The following is a 20,929-nucleotide window of genomic DNA, read 5'->3' on the forward strand; positions in this document are numbered from 1 at the left end:
CCCTGTGGGGATTACTGGCCAGCATGCCTGGTCACCTTATGGTGTCCAAAGGGCACATTGCCCATAGGGAGATGGCTCTGGAGCCCTCCCTCCAAGGCACTGCAGTGTGCCCTGCCAAGGGTGGGGCCCACCAGTCTATCTGCACAAAGTTGTCAACACAGCATCCCTCCCTGGCCCTCGTCTCCCCCGGCCTCAGAGAAACTCCTTGTTGTGTGCATTTGATGTGTTTTGATTGCCTGGCAATATTATGGATTTGTTCATTTGTTATAGTTGCCTTCCTGAAGTGAGAGATCGTTTGTTTATTTGTAATCCTAAGGTGTGCTAGGTCACCTCTCTTTCTTGTTTGTGAGGTTGTGTTGACTATTTGGAGGTGAGGAGAGAAGGACAAGATGACCAAGGACTAAAGTGTACGCAGCTGAGATAGGTGAGGTCAAGGATCTGTGTTGCCCCAGGCCTTCCCAGTGAAACTGAGGATTATTGAATTATTATTGAGCCCAACCAGACTCCAGGGCTGCACAGATCCCTGAGTTAGACATGGTGCCTGCCTTCTCCATGGCAACGAGGCTAAATATGGACGCGTTTCCATGGAGAGCCATATTACAGCTGCAGCCCTGCTTCGCTTCTTGGGCCTCTCAGGAGGTGGCCAAGGTCTTTGGGAGGTGTCTTGGACATTGAGAAAACATTTTTCACCTTTGGAGATTTTTGTTGCCAACAAGTTCTCCATTTCCCCACCCCTAGACTCATCCACATCCCCTCCTCTTGGCAGTTAGATGTTAGGAGAGGCCATAGGTCAGACAGATGAGGCAGTTGGGAAAGTGACACTGGGCTTGATGACCATTCATGCAAGCCATCTTCACCTTGCTCCGGGGAGTAGATGTTCTTGTTGTTGGAGCGCAGCTGTGAGAACACTGTAACAATTCTTGTGTCTTCTACTCCTCAGACCTCTTCAGGAAGAATTATTGCTACAAAGGCTTTTTAAAATGCTTTCTGAGAATTTCCACAATTTTCAAATAATTCCATCATTATTTTTAGGTTTTTAAATGCCTCCTTCCATATGCATAGAATATTCAAATGTGACAAGGTTTTATTTTTCCTTAAGGGAAAGTAAGTCTTTGCTGCTTGTTTGAGTTTGAACAAGTCAAATCTCTGAATATCTTAACTGCCTGACATAGCAATGTGGAATGAAACTTTGTTTTTGGTGAAGGCTAAACGTATAAGCTGAGTATTAGGCTTAAGACTACCCTGTTTAACATCATGTGGCTATTTAGTGATTACATCATATCTGTTTATAGTTTAATTGTCTGTTGAATTTGGGTCCTTCTAGCCCAGCTGATCATATGGGTGGGTTCATGTATATTAGGAAGCTGGGCTGTTCTCCCCAGTTAACTAAAATATGGAAAGATGTGGAGAGAACTCTTAAGGCAAGTGTAAATAGTCTCATGGAAGATTCATATATGTGTTCTGTGTGTTGCAGGCCAAGTGGCATCAGAGCCCAGTGATGGACGACCTGCAGTCCCAGAACCTCTCCATGGACATGACCGACTCCCCTCCCACCTTGGCCAATAACAGACTGGAGAATGGTATGGCCCAACTGATCACCACTGAGGCCTGGAACATCAATTCTACTGACCTGGTCAAGAAAGCCCTTGTGACTGTGCCTGCCCCATCCATTCTGAACCCACCTGCTGAGTCCCAGAGTGGCATGGCTCTGAAGGTGGCAGCCACTGTGTTGCAGCCCCTGTGCCTTGGGGAAAGCCCAGTGGTGATGCCCATTCACATGCAGGTGGAGGGAAGCTCTGCACCGGAGCTCAACCCCAATGGCAATGCCACCTATGTCATGACCACACAGGGCCCTGTGCAGCTGCCTGTGGTGCTGGAGCAGCACGTCTTCCAGCACCTCAACTCCCCTCTGGTCCTGCCACAGGAGGCCCCATGTTCCTCCAATGCCATCCACAATAACCTCTTCCAGGGGGCTGAGGACCCCGAGGCCCAGCCCCAACTCCTGGACCTGAGGATCCCCAGCCAGCCACAGGAGCCCACATTGCCATTCGAAGCTGTGCTTCAGAATTTGTTCCCCTCCCAGGGTTCTCTCGGGCCTCCACCCTGTCAGCCTCCTCCAGGCTATGCTCCAGTGCCCCCGCAGCCCTTTAACTCCCCCTTGTCTCCCTTGGTCCCACCAGCCACCCTCTTGGTTCCCTACCCTGTGATTGTCCCCTTGCCTGTGCCAGTCCCCATTCCCATTCCCATCCCAGTGCCTCAGAGTTCTGAATCCAAGTTCAGCCCCAGTTTCCCCAAGCCACCATCTTCTTTCAGCCTGCACTCCTTTAAAGGCACTCAGACCTCTCTGGAAAAGGATGAACTGAAGCCCTTAGACATCCTCCAGCCGAAGGAGTACTTCCAGCTTAGCCGCCACACGGTCATCAAGATGGGGAGTGAGAACGAGGCCCTGGATCTCTCCATGAAGTCAGTGCCCTGGCTCAAGCCTGGCGAAGTCAGTCCCCCACTCTTCCAGGAGGATGCGGCCCTAGACCTATCGCTGGCAGCCCACCGGAAGTCTGAGCCTGCCCCTGAGACACCGTATGACAGCAGTGGGTCTGTAGACAGCCCAGGCCATACTGTGATGGAGAAACTTCCCAGTAGCATGGAAATGCCCTTTGCCCCTGCCACATCTCACGAGGCCTCAGCCATGATGGATAGCCACATTGGCAGCAGCAATTCTGCTGAGATGGTCAGCCAGCCTAGCCACCCTAGTGGTGAGGTCAAGGCTGAAAATAACATTGAGATTGTAAGTGAGTCCCAGGCGGCCAAGGTCATCGTCTCAGTTGAAGACGCTGTACCTACCATCTTCTGTGGCAAGATCAAAGGCCTCTCAGGGGTGTCCACCAAAAACTTCTCCTTCAAAAGAGAAGACTCTGTGCTTCAGGGCTATGACATCAACAGCCCAGGAGAAGAGTCCCTGGGAAACGCGGAGCCCCTTAGGAAACCCGTCAAAAACCGGAGCATAAAGTTAAAGAAAGTGAACTCCCAGGAAATACACATGCTCCCAATCAAAAAACAACGGCTGGCCACCTTTTTTCCAAGAAAGTAAATAATGGCTTTTTAAAATTTTTATGATTATAACATGGGGAAAGGTGCATTGGTTTTTTAAAAAGGCATTTAAAACAAATTATCTTTGTTAATTATTTTGGGGAGTAGGTGGGACGTGGAAAGGTAAATTGGCTCTAGAGGCCCTGTAAGCTAGTATCATTTTCTTTTTTAATTTTTGACTTTTCACAAATGAGTAAATAAGAGCAACCTATTTTTCAAGCAGATTGCACATTTTTTGCAGCTTTAATGGAATATTGGGTGAATCAGAGGGGTAAAAAAAAAAAAAGCTATTTTCATTGCCACAAAGTGCTTTGATGATGTAATACCTAATAAAGGGTAGGATGAATATTTCACAATAAATGTTTGTTTGCACTAATTGGTTGCAGTATTCTGTCATTTATAAAATTTACATTCCTTAGCTGGCAAGATTAGGCCAAAACTCTTGCTTGTAAAGAGCTGTAAGTTATCTGTGTTTAGAGACCTAAGCTCTTCAGGCATATTGGGAAATATTACCCTGTGCCCCCATAAAAGAAGGACTAGGAATTTGTATGGCCTTGAGTGAGTCATTTCCCCCTCTAGGCCTTGGTGGGGTTTTTTTCCCTGTAAAAATGTGGCAAAAAAAGGGAACAGGGAGGTGAGTTTCCAGTACTCCAGGCTCCTTCCAATTCACATAGTTCTACACCTGGACTTTCTACATACTAAAACAAATGTCTCTAAAAGAAATTGACTTGTTTCCCTCCCCCACCCCAGAGTTTAGCTGGAAAAGGTCTTCTTTCCAAAGGAAATAAGAGCATTGTTTTCAATGATTGAAAATCTTGCAAGTCTAAAATATTACTGCAGGCCACTCAGAACAAGAGTTACTTGCTGATAGATTTAGATATCTCCTAATTTTTCTCAGCCTTGGATAGAGATCTTTGAGATGGGGGAAGGAAGAGAAAGTCATCCTTTGTTAGTTTAGTCTAGTGGTTCTCAAAGGAGGGTGATTGGGCCCCACAGAGGACATCTGGCAATGCCTGGAGACACTTTTGGTTGTCATATCTGGGGGAGGTGATTCTACTGGCTTGTAGTGGATAGAGACGAGGGATGCTGCTAAATGTCCTATAACGCACAAGACAGACCCCCCCAAACAAAGAAGTCATCTGACCTGAAATGTCAATAGTGCTGAGACTGAGAAGCCCTGGTTAAGCCATTGCTTGATGGATGGAAGCAATGCACTTGGAAGGAGAGAATAACGTGTTGCTCTTCTGACAACATACAGCCACCCACACAAATGAGGAACTGTGAGCGTGCGTTTAAAATAGACCTGCTAGGTGGCACATCGCACTTGTGTCTGAAACTGTGCTGGCGAGAGACTGATTAGCCTGCTTTTCAACTTCCAGCTCTTTCTTTCACTTCTTGCAATTAGTATGTATCCAGCTGTTACTGTGAACATGAACAGGAGGAAAAGCAGTCGCGAGACTGTTCTTTTATTACCCTGTGTGTATAGGGTTACAGTTTTAGCTGGTCCTGTATCAGACACTCAGAGTGGATTTTCTTTTTCCTGCTCTTTTCTCTGTGTTGTTAAAATTTCTTTCTCAAAGTGTGACCATTTTCTTTTTCAAAGTATAACCAAATAGCTATTTCACATCAGGCTAACTAGTCTCCAACATCAGCTGGACTCCAGCCTTTCAGCTTCTACACAGTACAGTCATTTTTTTTTCTTGTTTTTATTCTCCATGTGGGTTTCTGGCCATGATTCCTGAGCATGGCACATGCATTCTAGTTTCAAATCAAACACAAATGTGCTAGCAACTAGCGTCCCCCATTCGTCTGCTGTCTCTTCTCCCCATGCTTACAGTTGTTTCTGTTGCCACACAGCGCTGGACAGCCTTTCTGTCCCAGCCAATAGGGCCTGTGTCTTCACAATGTGTCAGGACTGATCTGGATTTAGAGGAAAGAACTTGCAATTTACCCTTTAGAAGTGAGTGCTTAAAGCTGAGTGACATACAAGTGGAAAGGCAGAAAATTGTAGCCTGTAATTACCTTATAAACCTCAAACCACAAATTTCTCTTTGTTGTATTGGGGATGCCCTTCTGTCTTCAGATGGCAGCTTTGGTAGAGTGAGAAAGGTTGGCCCCACAGCCCATCTGGGTGTGGAGGCAGTGCAGGCCAAACCCCAGGCCCCTGATGGATTCCTGAATAGGCCTCCCCACCAATACCAGCCATGCCTATTTGTGGTCCTTGCCATTCATCAGTGGGAGCTTTGGGGAAAGAGGCTATTGTGAGTATGGCTATAGCTTCAGAAGACTTGCCCTTGATATCTGTGAAGGCCTCACTAGTGTTGGGGCCAGTGTTGTGCTACTAAGGTGGCCACACCCTCTGCCTGCCCTCTTTCCTGGCCTTTGATGGAAACTGAGATCCAATGTGCTTAGCTATATGCAGGCCAAGGAATGGGGGGAGGGAAAGGGCCATTCCTATGGCCAGAGTAAGCCTGGGGTTCAGGATGGTTAAATTGCACATGCCTTTCCCAGTCAGAAGTTTGCAGCCTTTCACATGAACCTTTAGAGCTGGCAGCCTGGAACTGTGGTTCTTAGCTTGAGGAATATGATTCCCATGGGGCTCACCAAGTGGCAAACTCTGAAGCCTCATCATTTTTCTTCTTGATTTCGGCCAGCTGTTATCTCCCCACCCCTCACAACTGTCTCCAGATAACCTACTTTTAGGTTTGGATCATGCAGAATTTCCATCAGGCTTTTATTCATGACTTAATTTCCCATCTCCTCTACAGATATTTTGGGTTAACTAGCCTAAAGATCAACCTTTCAGGCTTTTTTTTTTTTAAAGAAACATGATTAGTCCCCAGGAATGTGGATGTTTGCTTAATACTTCTCGTGATGGCTTCAGCTGGCTTCAATGCAGATGATAAAAAAAATTGGAACAAGTCAGGAATATCCACAATTGGGGATAGTGATCCTCTGGTAGAATACAAACTAATTGATTGAAAGGGGGAAAAGGAAATATTTAAAGGGGATACACTTACTATCCTAACTAAGGGACTCCTAATGACCAGAAAATTGTACATTTGTTTAGATTCAAAGACAGCATAAAAAAAATTGCCTATAATGATAAAAACTCCAAACAAAAAGAGAAAAGGAAGGAAGAAGGAAGGAAAGGGAGGGAAGGAGAGAGAGAACATTCTAGGTGACAAGTCAATAGACTCATTATCTTCATAAAGAGTCTAATTAATAAAACAGCAGGAAAGGACTTTGATTCCATTTTACAGGGAGGAAATTGAGGTTCAGAAGAGTTTTCTGCTTTCAGTTTATAAGCGTCAACAACTCAAAAAATATGTACTTTGCAATATCTATAAATATGGGGTCTGAAACCCAACGAACCCACAGGAATTTGGATCCTTTGGGGGGAAAAAAAACCAGTATGAATTAGTGAAGAGTCTGAATTTCAGATTTTTTTTCAATTATTTTAAAGACCATTCCAGTTAACTGGAACGCCCGGAGCACTTGGCACAATGGGAAAGGGGAGATTTCAAGCTGAAGGGTGGAGATGCCAAGCGTCTAAAAGCCACACTTAAAAGCTGCTAAGCTGAAAACTTTAACAGCAGGGAAAAAAGTGTTAGAGGTCATTCTGGCAGACTTTACTCCTCATTAAATAAAAAAGGCAGTTTTCCACAACAGCTCACTTCCACCAGGTCAAATAACTGACCTCCCACATCAGTGAGACAAAACAGGATGTATTCAAGGCTCTTTGGGTGCTATTTTAATAAATCGATCATTTATTTTAATTAACTTGGGTTGATTTGATACTAAATGGTACATGTAAGTGTTTGGAAGAATTAGTTCCAAATATTGCAAATAATTTACCTGCAACTTTTTATTAGACCAGGGAATTTCTAAGCCAAGTGAGATTTTAGCAATGCTCTGCTGAAGTTTTGAACAAATCCAAGCTAAAGGAGATGAACAGCTGAGGTTTACTATGTTAATTCAACTTGTAGGTTATTTTTCCACCTACTGTCTTTTGTATATGAACTCATATACAACTGTAAGCTCACTCTGTTGATAAAAATGATAGTGGTCACCCTGCTCTGCTAAATAATAGCAATCTAAGATCTGGACAAACCAGGCAATTAATAAGAGTGTAATGAGGCCTTATGAAATCAGGAGCACCATGCTGTTGGTCCTGAATGATAGTGGGGCCTAAATAGTTTTATTTGTGATCATTTCAAATAAAGAACTTGATTTTCTTCAGTGCAGCCATTTTTTACTTGGACATATTTCAAGCAACATTAAGAAATACCACACTGAACAGAAAAGTCTTTGAGAGCAGGGATTGAGTCTTAGTTCTCTCAAAGTCTCTCAGTCTTAGCACTATTGACATCTGGGGCTGGATGGTTCTCTGTCGTGGAGGGCTATCTCATGCATTGCAGGATGTTCAGAGGCATCCTTGGCTTCTTTCTATGAGATGATAAAAATTTCTCCAGACATTGCCAACTGTCCCTCAAGGGTTGGGCTCAAAGTCATCCCTGATCCAGAATCACTGCTTTATCTCTGGTGCCTGACACCTGGCCCAGAACAGAGGCTCAAAAGTTCCTTGATAAAGGAACACGATCAACCAGTCAGGAAGAAGAATCTAGAGCAATGGTCTCTGATATCCCACTCATATTTTCTGCTTTATTTCTATAAGGCTAATCTGGCCAGGAAATGATTATTTGGTACCAGTGTTCACCTATCCAAAAGGTTGTTATTTATCTACCATGTCATGTGCCCTCTAGAACCTTCCCTCTAGTAAAGGAGTTTCAGCAGGATTACCACCTCAAAGAAATAGCAAGCATTCTGCCAGTCCTGACAGGATGCCTCATTATTTTACTAGCACCATGAAACTGGAAGGATCCATTATTCAAAACTCACCCTGTGATGACTGTTCATTGGTCTTATTTCCAAGGGTAGCATAACCTAGGAATTCACAAACATTGCCAGAAAGTTGGGTTTTTTTCCCCTTTTGTTTTACCTAAATCCTTTTTGCTGTAATTGAGCCCAGAGTTTTGTCTTTAATGGAAACAAAAGCCAAAGCTCCTCTTGTAGTCGTTGTATATGTAAGCACCAGATCTTTTTTGCAGCCTCCTTCCCTTGGACTCAAGAGTCCCATCTCCTCTCACTTTCTTGGAGTTCCTACTTTATAATCCTGTCGTCATCTTGGTTGCTCTTTCCCCAATTTCTCCATCTACTTTGTAGAGTCAAGAACTCCAGGTAGGTGATGAAAATGTTCTAAAGTTGATTGTAGTGATGGTTGTACAACTCTGTGAATATACTTCTAAAAACTTTGAATTGTACACTTTTAAATGGGTGAATTGTATGGTATGTGAATTATATCTCAATAAAGTTGTTATCTTCTAAAAAATAATAAAAGAACCCCAGATAGAAATTGGGAACTGATTATGGGTTCCAGCAAAGCCTCCTAGAATTGAATAGTTACTTTCTATCTTTGATCAGTTATATCCATGTTAACTCATTTCCTCTTTCCACGGGGCCCTGCCATCTTTGATGATTGGTTATATGCCTGTTAACACTGCCTCACTTCTCATTAGGCCCCACCTATCTGGCTTTCCCAGGTTTTCCTTTACTGTCAGAACTTCACTTGGAACATCATCTCCCATGCCTCATTTCTTGGAATCTGGAATCCCCAAGCCCAGTTGGTTTGCCCTGAACAGGTCTTCTCAGACCTTCAACTTGGTCCTCACCATTTCTCCATTAGAATTCAGACTATTTGACCACAGGCTTTTCTCCATATTTTTATCGATGCATTATAATTATACATAATGGTGGGATTTATTCTTACATATTCATACATGCACACAATATGCCACAGGTTTTTTAAGTAAAAACTCATTCAAAAGACTACTGGATTAAAAATATCAAAAAACAGCGCCACTCTGGTCTGGAGTATTACCTGTCTGTCTCCTTGCCCTGTCAAGCCCATATACATGGTTGAGTAAAGCTACTACACAGTGGTGGCACTGTGAGGTCGGTGGCCCCAGAACTGCAGTTTCACACCATTCCCTCAGCGCCATCTCTGTCAGAGTTCTGGACATCAGAGCAAAGTGACTTTTACTAGTTTGTCTCATATTTTATGCAGGAGTAGAGGAAACATTTAGGATACATGTGGTCTAATGACCTATGGGCTGAGAATTAGGAGATCAGGTTCCCAACCATTGGGGCTACATTCCAGAATAACAGTCAAGGATCCAAACACTGTCACCTCAAAACAAAGACTCAGGTCCCCCCCCCCCACATTACAGGAGGTCAGCAGGTGTCAGTCTGGAAGGTGGTCATAATAGCAATGGCCGTTGAAATGACTTGAAATGGACTCTGGCATTCAGTCTTGGGGCAGGGCCGGCATAAAGAGTTAACAGCACAGAGTTTTGTTAGCAAGTGATGTTTTTTTAATGCGGCTTTAGGATTTCAAGTACTGTTGGAAACCAGCTAACAAGGTCTTGCCTGGCAGAAGTCCTTGGGGGAATCATGTTAACACATGGATAACATTATTTGGAAAGAGGGTATCAACTATTTGTGAGTGAATGGGTGCTCCTGAGGTACTTGAGGATGGATGAGAACAGTCTCTTTTCTTTGTGTGGCTGGGGAGTGCTCAGCAGGCAGTGGGAGAACCAGATAATGGAGGGCTAATTCTTTAAGCTCCGAAACCTTTTATTGCAACTGTTTTCAATAGGAATCTTTTCAAAACGCATTAAGCATCTTGGCATAGGAAGCCTTTCCTTGACTCGGTCATTGTTATGAGCATTGGCGACTGGCCTGGGCTGGGATGCTGGGATGACATGACGCCCTTCAGGCCATCCAGGGGGTGCTGTTTGTCTTCAGCCACCATTGGCTCTCCTGACTCCAGTGCCCATTCCCCACTAGAGCCTTTCTTTCTTTAACGTTTGTGTTTGTGTGGTTTTTATTTTAAAAATTTCTTGCCATTCTGTTGCTTCTCTGCTTCCATGACAGCAACCATCATGCCTTGAAACCATCACTAGCTCACATCCATAAACTGACCCATAGCCTCAATTGGTCCTTGCTTCCCCTGGCAAGTACCTCCTCTTTGCTCTGCAAGGCCCAGCCCTAGTGCTGCCTCTGGGGAGGGACATGGCAATGGAAGGTTTCTCCCATTTTATCAAGCCAGTCCCTATCTCTTGGGTAGTAAGCTCCCTGAGAGTAGGTCCATGTGACAGGACAGGGCATTGTGTCCTCAGTGCACAGTAGCTGGTAAAATCTGAAACTTGCTCATGGAATTGAAACATGAACCTTCTCTGCTTCCATATGTGTCACTTGGCTCTACTGGCCCCTGTCCCCCATCCAGGCTCTGGCACTATCAGACCTTTCCAATTTTAGCCTGTTCTGGATCCTGGTCAAAGGGTGACTTGTGCAAGCACCAGATGAACATGACACTGTTAGACATTTCCCTTAGAGCCCACCTGTCCTGTGTATGTACCCTTTAGGCCCTTCCCTTATTGACACCACAATGGCTGAAATCCAGCAGAGCCCATTTGAGCATTTGTGAATTTCCAAATTATTGAAGTTTCAGTTAGTGTTTCACTAAAGCTTCTCTCTCCCTCTCTCCCTTCACCTTTCCCTTTCTCTTTACTTCCAGTCATTCCCTTTTCTTTTTAAATTCCCAGAAGTGCACAGGGAGCTATGGTTTTTCCCCTCAAGCCTCATCTTCCTCTGCCTGACCTCTCAGAGGGATGAGGCGTTTGTATCACTCGCTTCCTCCTTAGTTTCCCTGCCTCTCCTCCCCATCTCTTCCTTTTGCCCTCCTCAAATAATGATGCTGATGGTCTACCTTTTCCTGCTCTTCCTCTTCTCTCTCCCTCATAGGATGCGTCCCAGGCCCACAGTCCTCAACCCACATGCTCTCCTATGGTGACTTGATACATTCTCTCAGTTGTTTATGACATTTTTATTGTGTTTATTCCCCTGATCTCCAGCCCTGAATTCTCTGCCACCCTTTTTCCAAGGGTGGAGATTCACGTTCATCATCTTTAAAACTAAATCAGTCTCTCCCTTCCTCATCCCACTCCCAGATCTCATGTTCATTTTCTGCTGCCACCATATTCTCTTTCCCCAACTGAAAAAGGTGGAGCTGTCCTCCATGACTTCTCTTTTGCCTTGACCTCTCAGGTCCCTGTCTTCCTGACTTTGCCTCTAAGTCTTCCTCAAGTTCATCATCTATTTCCCCCATACTTGCCCCTTTTTTAATATTTATTTTTTAGTTATAGTTGGACACAATTTATTTACTTTATTTTATTTATTTATTTTTACGTGGTGCTGAAGATCGAACCCAGGGCCTTGCATGTACTAGGCGAGCACTCTACCACTGAGCCACAACCCCACCCCCATACTTACTACTCTTGATCCAGCCCACATCATCCTTAAAATGGTCTCAGTACTGGGTGGGGGCAATATCTCCAATCTCAGCTCCCTGAATCTTTCCTCTATGCTGCCACCTGAATCATTTTGGTAATAGGCAAGTCTTATCATGTGGTTGGTGTGGGTTATTTCCCCATACCCCGTGGCCTCACATGTCAGCAAGCCTTCTGAGGGCAGAGCCCAGCCCAACTTTTTGACTGGAACTCTTCCCTCTCACCATGTGCAAGATCTAGGAATATAGGAGGATTAGTTGTTCCCAGCACATGCCTCTGTGCTCCCCCTGCATGAGTACCCCCTCCTCCAGACATACCCTTCCCAATTTTTTAGTCTGACTAATTCTTCAAGATTCAACTCAAAACAACTTCTCCAGAAAGCTCTCCAGGACTGCTCCAGCATAAGCTGAGCCCTCCTGACCTCCCAAAACTCCTCTAGGGCCAAGGTCATGGTCATTGTATCTTACATGCCCAGCACAGTGTTCGGCATTTAGAGGGCCCTCAGTAAATCTGTGTGGACTGAACTGAACCCACAGGGGAAGTATAAGTATGCTCCTCACAGCCAAAATACAACACACAGAAACCCACACATACAGAACAGAAATGTCTGGAATCTATAATTCACTTTGCAAAAATGAAGGATGCACTGCTCAATTCTTTTAAATCGTATGGTTCACTGTGCTTTCAAAACAAGGCAGATTCTTCAAAAGTGGTTTCTATACTTTCGTAGAAATATACTCAGAACATAAAATAGGCAATAGTCAAAATCTCATCACTGGCACACAAAGAAAATGTCTGAGCATTTGCCTCCCCAGAGTTTGTAGATTTATTTATAAATTACATGCATGGGCTACTGAACAAATATGTACATTATAAAATATGTGCAAATTTTGAAATTTTGAAGGAATGAAACCAGTATAAATAGGTTCAATATTTTCTTTCTACACCTCAATTCATCATCTTATATATCCCGCTGGGTTGTAATGAAATGAGAATATTCTAAATCTCTTAACTGGCTGAATGAATCTTTAAATCCTCCTATGAATCCAAGCATCCCTCCGTTTTGAAATATGGAAAATACTCAAGCATAAGATGTTTCTGCATCAAAAGTAGAAACCATTTGTGTTATTACAACTCGCCAAGGGGGTGGCTGGGGCCCCTGAGTAGAAGTTAGGAATGCTGTATTTACAGCCACAGGATCTGATTCAGTTGCCACTTCTGTTCCTTTCTGGTCATGAGATGTTGGGCAAGTCACTGAATGTCTCTGCCTCCATTTCCTCATCTGTAAAATGGAAGTAATAAATATCTTTGAGTATGTGAGTTAGTGTATTGGGGGCACTAAGGACAAAATGTTCAGTAAATGAGCGTCCAATGAGCCCTCAATAAATTTGTTCACATTATACCTTGTTTAAATGCCAGAAAATAACTAAAAAGAACCAATAAGTAAAAAAAAATACCAAAAAAAAGAAAGAACAACCCCCCTACACCACTGAAATTCCTGAATTAAAAAAAAAGCCTTGTTAGATTCTACTTTTGCTCCACAAAGTTGGCTTTTTTATTAAAATATTTTTTTAGTTGTAGTTGGACACAATACCTTTATTTTATTTATTTATTTTTATGTGGTGCTGATGATTGAACCCAGCACCTCATACAAGCTAGGTGAGTGCTCTACCGCTGAGCCACAACCACAGCCCCAAAGTTGGCTTTAAAGCCAGGAACTTTCATGCCTTCCTTCAGACTACTGACTAATAGTTGAGCTAAGGTAGATGTCACTTTATTTTCCTTCCTTTTGGTCTGAGAGAGGGGTTGATCACTTGGCTTTTAGAAAGAACATGGACTAGTTGGAAAAGAAGGAAGAGACATGGGCTGGGAGAAAGAATGCCCAGAGTCAAGATTGGCCTCAGAATCAAAGTGGCTCATGTTCTTAGATTGCCCTCTGCTTTAGATTCCTCACTTGTAAAACTATGACTCGGCAGCCCTTCCCATGGGGACTAATGAGCTAACACCTGAGCCCTAAGCCTGCAAGCAGAAGGCCTCACAGGGGCTGCTTTATCTTCTTTGCTTGCAGTAAAGAGTCCCTGTGCAGGGATGGGGCTTTGGGCCCACCCTGACAAGACGCTGACCAAGAAGTGGCTGACCAATCCTAGGGCCCATTTCAGTGCCTCCAAGGGCAGCTCAGTAGTGGCCCCAAGAAGCTGTGCAGACTCAGAAGTCTGTAGCCTGAGGCCTGGGGACTTCCTCAGAAGCAAACTAGCACTGAATCAATTTTGCCAAACCATCCTTGTAAGAACCCAATGTCATGGAGTGGAAAAATCATTATTTGAATTCTAAATCTAGAATTTGCCTTATAAGAGACAATAGCAGTTTCTTTTTGTGATTTCTTGAGTGTACTTTAAACACATTCTAACATATGGGCAACTTCGTAGGAACACATCTGCTACATAAATTGGGGACAGCCCTATTTGAAGTAACTACAGCAAAGGGTTTGTGAGCTGAGAGTAGAAAAGGAATCCCTTGCTTATACTATTTAAGAGCCACTGACCTCTCTGTCACGGGAATAGGATCCTTTGCAGCAAAGGAATTTTCAAAAAGTCAGAACAGCCATTGCTTCTCTGCCCACCTGCTGGGAAGAAACCATCCTCTGCCCACTTCTTCTATGCTGGGAAACATCGCCCTCTGCCGGCACAATCCAGCAACAGCCACAGGGAACTTCCCGACCTAGTGATCCTGATGCAGCCACCTGGCTAGTGATCTTGGTCCCCTGAAGGACTGTATTTTAGGACAACCAGGGGAAGGGTCCAGATTGAAAATCCCAGAGGGTCCAAGCTTTCAGAAAGAAGCCCGCTCACCCTTCATTCATGAGAAACCACGGTGCCACAAAACCTGGGAGGGAGGCACCCTGGCCTGTGACTCAGTGGCATCCTCTTCCTGGATGAAACAAGAACCAGGGGACACCATGCACTGCAGTTTGTAGAGCTGCAGAGATGGCCCCCAATGTTTCTGGGGTCAAGGGCTACTTATTCAGGAAAGTTTGTTGGGGATCTTGGAATCAGCAGAGGGAAGGAAAGGGCACGCGACCCCCAAGAAGCCTGAGGAAGAAAGGAGACCACTGCAGCACAGACCCAGTCTGGCACCACTGCCCTGGAGTGGGGAGGAGGGCGAGGGGACACCTGTCACAGCTGGCATTTGTCACTCTGCCAGATGCTTGCTTCTGCACCCTGGCTGTACCCAGGATCACCAGGAGAACTCTTGAAACTCCTGATGCCCAGGCCATGGCCCATAGACTCTCCCATACCTGGCCAGAGAGATGCTGAGGTTGAAAAGCACCAGGGAACTCACTGTCACAGGCAGCCAGGCCAGGACACACTGCTCTCTGGTCCACATGGTATCTGTCCTGGGATCATGACATCCAATCTGCACACCAGCTCACCAGTTGGGCAGGTTTAGATCATCAGCAAGAGGTGCCCCTTGTGCCATCAAGAAGAGGGAACAAAGTGACATTTAACTTACAGCATCTCAACCCACTGTGCTCACAGAGCATACAAGTGATACCACATATCCTTTTTTTTTTTTTTTTTTTTTTTTTTTTTTGGTATTAGGCATTGAATGAACCCAGGGATGCTTTACCACTGAGCCATAACCCCAGCCCTTTTAAAAATTTTAAAATTTTAAGACAGAGCCTCACTAAGTTGCTTAGGGCCTTGCTAAGTTGCTGAGGCTGGCTTTGAACTTGTGTTCCTCCTGCCTCAACTTCCCAGGCTACTGGGATTTACAGGCACACAGCACATAGGCCACTGCACCTGGTCACCCGGTGTGATAGAGCTTTTCACAGAGCCATGTTCACCCTGATGGCGTGCTCTGTACTTCAGTCATTTCTAACCTGCTCTGTTAAAAGTACTGCAACCTGAGGATCGGTTGTGCAATGCACAAAGGAATGCCACCTGAGGCATGCAGCCCTGAACGCCGCTTGAAGTGGCAGGGACAAGTATGAAAACCACACTCGGGCTGAGCCTCTGTGTTCTTGCTGCTTTGCAGCCTCTTCTGTGTCCAAATGAGGACCCAAGGGCCTTAAGAAGTCCTCTCAGTGTGGGATGGAAGGGGATGGTGGTGGTGGGCAAGAAGTGAGCACAGATGACAAAACTGTTTTCTTTGTAAAGACAGAAAAGCCCCAGAAGAACTGTAGCAGGCCACGAGGCTACATTCTAGTGATTGTGAAACTGGATCCCACCTGTTCATTAAGCAGGCAAGTATGAGCCTGTGTGTGTGTGAGAGAGAGACAGACAGACAGACACAGACAGAAATAGTGAGGGAGAGATGAGGCTACAGGGGTGCTGAGAATGAGAGAGAATCTGAGAGCAGGACAGAGTGACAGGCTAACACCTCCCCATTTTTATTTTACCTGCAAAATGTTTACCTCAAGAGTACAATTTGAGAACTGCAGTCGGCCTCCCAGGCTGAGTCCAGGACTGACCCTGAGGTGGGGTGGAGTTCAGGGGGCAGCAGCTGGAGGAGCCTCGTGGTGAGGGGTAACCTCAGCCGCCACCTCCTCACGCACTGGCAGGCCATGCTGATGGCTGCCAGGTGCCAACTCCAAGACCTGCTCCTGTTGCCTTGTTTCCGGAGGTGAAGAAAACCCCACCTGGGTGTCTGACCTTTGCTGTGTCCTGCCAGGGAGCCTCTATTTTGGTCCTTACCATCCCCCCTTTTGTGCAACCAAGAGAACGGACACTCTGCCCTCCCACCACACCAGAACTTTCTGTCCCTGAGGCCAATTCAACAGAGAGTCTGCAGCCCAGAATACAGATGGCAAAGCAGTCTAGTCTTCTGGCTGTCTTTCTGGATTCTTAACCTTGACATTTCAATTCTGAGAAAGCAAATGGGAAAGTAGTCATTAGAAAGCTCTACTCAGGCATGGGGCTGTAGCTCAGTGGTTGAGTGCTTGCCTCACATGTGTGAAGCACTGGCTTCGATCCTCAGCACCACATAAAAATAAATAAATAAATAAATAAATAAATAAACAAACAAACGAATGAATAAATAAATAAAACATATTGTGTTCATCTACAACTAAAAAAAATTTAAAAAAAGCTCTACTCAAAGGTTCTATCTACTAAAGCCATTGAAAAAGGTAAACTTGTCAGACCTCAGGCAATCTTTCATTTCTTCTCTCATATTGAAGAGAAAGACCATGTTTACTGTTCACTCACCAGAATCAGACCAGCAACCTAGGTTACCTTCAGAGGGACTCCTACTCTTCTGAGAGTAGCCCAGAAAAGGAAGACAGGATAAGATCACTGGAGGTGACCCCAAGAAAATACATGTATGCAATGTACATCCAAGGTATTGCCCAGAGGATGATCAGCTCCTATTTGCTGAGAGTTCTCATCATCACCCCCAACAGCTTCTAGAATGATCTGCCTAGCATGCATCTCTTCGACCTTCCCTGTTTGTAATCCTTTGCTTCCCACAGTGCATCCAGTGTGGAACCAAGACTCTTTCTGTTACAGGTGTTGTTAATCTAGGTCATAAACGACTCCTCAATACCCATCCTATGTTCCAGTCACTCTCAACATCTTGCAGTTTCCCAAATGTTTCTAAATCACACAGCCTGGCAATGATCTGGAATGCAGAGAATTCGCATTGAACTTCAAGTGTCGTCCCAAATGCTCCAGTGGTGAGCTGGGCATGGGAAAATGTGAGAATTAAGGATTTGAACCTGAACCAAGATGGATTGGGGGAAGGTTCACAGGCAGAGCCAAGATTATTCTGAGAAATTTGTGACTTTTTTATCTCACAGATAAATAAAGGACCATTCAAGTCCTATGCCAGAGAGCTAAGATCATACATAGGATCACCTAAGTCAATTTAGTCTTGCAATCACATTTTTGTTTGGCCTGTATTATCATATAATAAGTCTGCATTTTAAATTTGAGGGCTTTCACATTAAAATCTGCATTTCTACTTTCTTTTTTAAAATTGGAAGACTTGTAACATAAAACTAAAAATCTTGCCTGGCAAAAACTGAAAGGATTACCACCCTCTTTAGGAGCAACAGGTGGGCTCCAGGTAGACACAGCCCTCTCACATCACCTGTGCACACTTATATATAATACCTAGCCAACTTCACTCAAGTCACCAACCAGGTCCAGCTCAAAAGTGTGTCTATAGTCATTTTAGCCTGAAAAGGGTCTCAACACATGTAAAAACAATGCTATGTCTATCACCAAATCTTTAATTTTCCTCTGCTTCTTAGGAAGGTCACTCTTCCATCTCTCTTTCACTTAAGCAGGGTTATGTGACTAGTTCTACCAGTGGGCTCTGAGTAGGAGTCTCATATGTCATCTCTGGGCTGAGGCAACAAAATGACCCTGAGCTATTTTCCAGCTTCTCTCTTCCCTTGATATGATGATCTTGGAGGCATGTGTTATGGAACCACAGAAAAGCATTGGCCATTATGGAGAACTGGATTTTATCTGAGAAAATGAATAATGTCATTGAGATTTCTTAGTTTGTTACCGCAGCATAGCATAGCTTATTCTGACCAAAATAATGCATATTGACCAAAACCACATCTTAATCAGGGAGTCTACTTATTTTCACAAAATAAAAAGGCTTAAAGTCATTTGCACTATCATCATTAGTGTGTTGATTAGCAGGTAATACAAATATTTGTCAATATCTGGCGTGAAACTCAATGCTGGTTGCCACTGTTCCCCACCTTGGTCAATGATGGAGGGATGCTCATATGTTACTGGCTGCCTCAAGTATCTCAGGAAAGGGTAATAGTAGGGTATTCTTTTCTGACCAGTCCTTTTTCTAACAGAAGCATTGACATTGATTTTGTAAGCATCCACAACTTCTTTTTTTTTTTTATATTTTATTTATTTATTTTTCTCGGCGGACACAACATCTTTGTTGGTATGCGGTGCTGAGGATCGAACCCGGGCCGCACGCATGCCAGGCGAGCGCGCTACCGCTTGAGCCACATCCCCACCCAATCCATCCACAACTTCTGAGACAGTAATACATACATAAAGCAAGAGACAACACTAAAAACCAGTAATCCTCAATGATTATACCTTGCAGCTAGACTTCACATATAGAGATGAATATATACTCATTGGCACAAAGAGCAAACAGTGACAAAATATTTTTAAAAGAATCAAAGGGAAAAAAGAAAAAGGAAAAAATAAATCTACATGTACACACACATAACTGTCCCCTAAAGCATATGGAGCAACTCTTTATTCTTCCTTGGAATTGGCCTCATTCAGTCATATACAAACATTGAAAGACAAGTGAAAACAAGACCCAGGCATTCCACAACAGAGAAATCTAAAAATAACTACAAGAGCAGGTTGCACATATCAAATATTTCATGCACCAAAAAGAAACTTTACATATTTTTCTTTTCAAGGAAGTGCATTCACTTCTTCAAAATCTCACTGAGATTTTAGGCAAAGATTTCCAAAGTTCAGATTTGAGAAATTAGGACTTTAAACAGAATCTAGTCATTGAGGATTTCCTATCCCCCTTAGGCAACAGAGAGCTTTCCTCCAGATTCTGTGGTTATTATCAGTGAAGAGAGGGAAACAGGGAGAATGAGTTGGCAGGGACGTTAGGAGCAAACAGAATAATAATCAAACACAATTTTTGCCTTTATAAACAAAGCAGAAAAATCATGAAGCCATTGTTTTAGTTATGCATTACTGAGTAACAATAAACAGTTACTATCTCAGTTTCCACAGGTCAGGAATATAACTCTAACTTAACTGGGTGATTCTGGCTCAAGAGCTCTCATGGCATTGCAGTCAAGCTGGTCATGATCTCATCTGAAGGCTCAGTGGATGGTGGAGTGGGAATGTACTTCCAATATCATTCCCCAAACTGTAGGCTAACCAAGGACCTTGCATATGCAACTCTTCAAGGGCTGCCTCATGATATGACAGCTGACTTTTCCCGGAGCAATTTGAGAGACTGCCTAAGACAGACTTTGAGCCTTTGAAATCTAATCCCAGAATTGACTCATCACTTTGGCCATTTAGAGGAGTCAGTAAGTTTAGCTCACACTCAATGGGAAGCAATTACACAAGAGTTCAGATACAAGAGAGCAGAGATCAACAGGAATATATTTACTAGTCAGGAGAAAAGAGCTGCCATAAATATTTTGAAGGCTTTGAAGTGAGAGGAAGGTCTGAATCTAGGAAATGGAAACAGTGTAAAGATAAGTTGGAGGCTGTAGCTCAGTGGAAGAGTACTTGCCTAGCATGGGTGAGACACTGGGTTCGATCCTCAGCACCACACAAAAATAAATAAAATAAAGGTTAAATTCTTAAAAAAAAAAAAAAAGAATAAGTTGGATGGCACAGAGTGTGCGAGGGCCAGCACATAGCAGGAAATGAGATTAGCCAGGTAGTGAAGAGTTGTCTTAGAATTCTGAGGCCACTATTGTGAATATGTATTCAAGTGACATAAAAGTTGTTTTTGATTCATAGTTCATAATATCCTGGAGAAGACATCCATTACTGACTATGAACACATATAGCTAATATCTATAAAATGAAGCAGCAGGAGATGAGGCCAAAAGGAATAGACAGAATCAACTGAGGCCCAGGAAAGGAAGCAATGGAATCTGACAACTCAGACAACTTACTGTGTGTGTGTGTGTGTGTGTGTGTGTGTGTGTGAGAGAGAGAGAGAGAGAGAGAGAGAGAGAGAGAGAGAGATGGGGAGGGGAGAAAGAGAAGCGGAGACATATGTCAACTGTTGGATACATAGATATGGAACTCAAAGAGAAAACTCAGGAAAGAAACTGTGACTACAAAAGGTGGTAGTGGTGATTGTTGATCTGTTGTTAGAGCCTTAGGACAGTCTCATTAACTTCTAATTTTATGTTCCAGACTGTAGCTTATACTGTGATTTTTGTAATTCAGAGTGTTATTTATAATGTAGTAGCTACTCAATTGTATGGCCATTCTACAGATTCCTGAAGATTCTATTCTTGAATTGGATGTCTATGAATAATGCTTTTTCAATTATATCAATACCTGCCATTTACTTTTACTTACCTTCTTTCAGAGGCTGAAAGATATTTTCTTTCATTTCTGTTGCATTTATATGAAATTATCCACATGGTATATCTGGTTTTGCTTTCTACTTTATGATTGTATATAATTGATCACCCACAAGTTCATGATCTATACTTGAACCTCTTACCATGTAATGAGTCCTGATGCACTGACTGATTTCTGCCTGTAATTCTACCCTGCCTGGATCAGTATTATTACTGTGGCCTACTTTCTGCTTGCTTGCTAATCAATTTTTGTCAAGCCCTTTCTTTTTAATGTTTAAGGCAAATGACAAAGTAGGTAAAAGCATATAATTGTTTTTTAAAATCAACCTTGCATCTTTGTAATGTGGACATTTAATCC

At 43.6% G+C, this 20,929-nt stretch overlaps 1 protein-coding gene across 5 annotated transcripts in view; it reads left to right on the top strand.

Annotated features, from left to right (window-relative positions):
• Positions 1–3,138, top strand: part of Rai2 (retinoic acid induced 2) — a 70,278-nt gene extending 67,140 nt beyond the window's left edge. For all 5 annotated transcript variants that reach the window (XM_026396746.2, XM_026396742.2, XM_026396741.2 and 2 more), the window contains one exon: positions 1,475–3,138. In XM_026396746.2, the coding sequence (XP_026252531.1) occupies positions 1,499–3,088 (1,590 nt within the window). In that variant the 5' untranslated portion in view covers positions 1,475–1,498 and the 3' untranslated portion in view covers positions 3,089–3,138. The remainder of the gene's footprint in view (positions 1–1,474) is intronic.
• The last annotated feature ends 17,791 nt before the right edge of the window (positions 3,139–20,929 follow it).

Source organism: Urocitellus parryii, chromosome X (assembly GCF_045843805.1).
Source record: "Urocitellus parryii isolate mUroPar1 chromosome X, mUroPar1.hap1, whole genome shotgun sequence".
In the NCBI taxonomy this organism is placed as follows: Eukaryota; Metazoa; Chordata; class Mammalia; order Rodentia; family Sciuridae; genus Urocitellus; species Urocitellus parryii.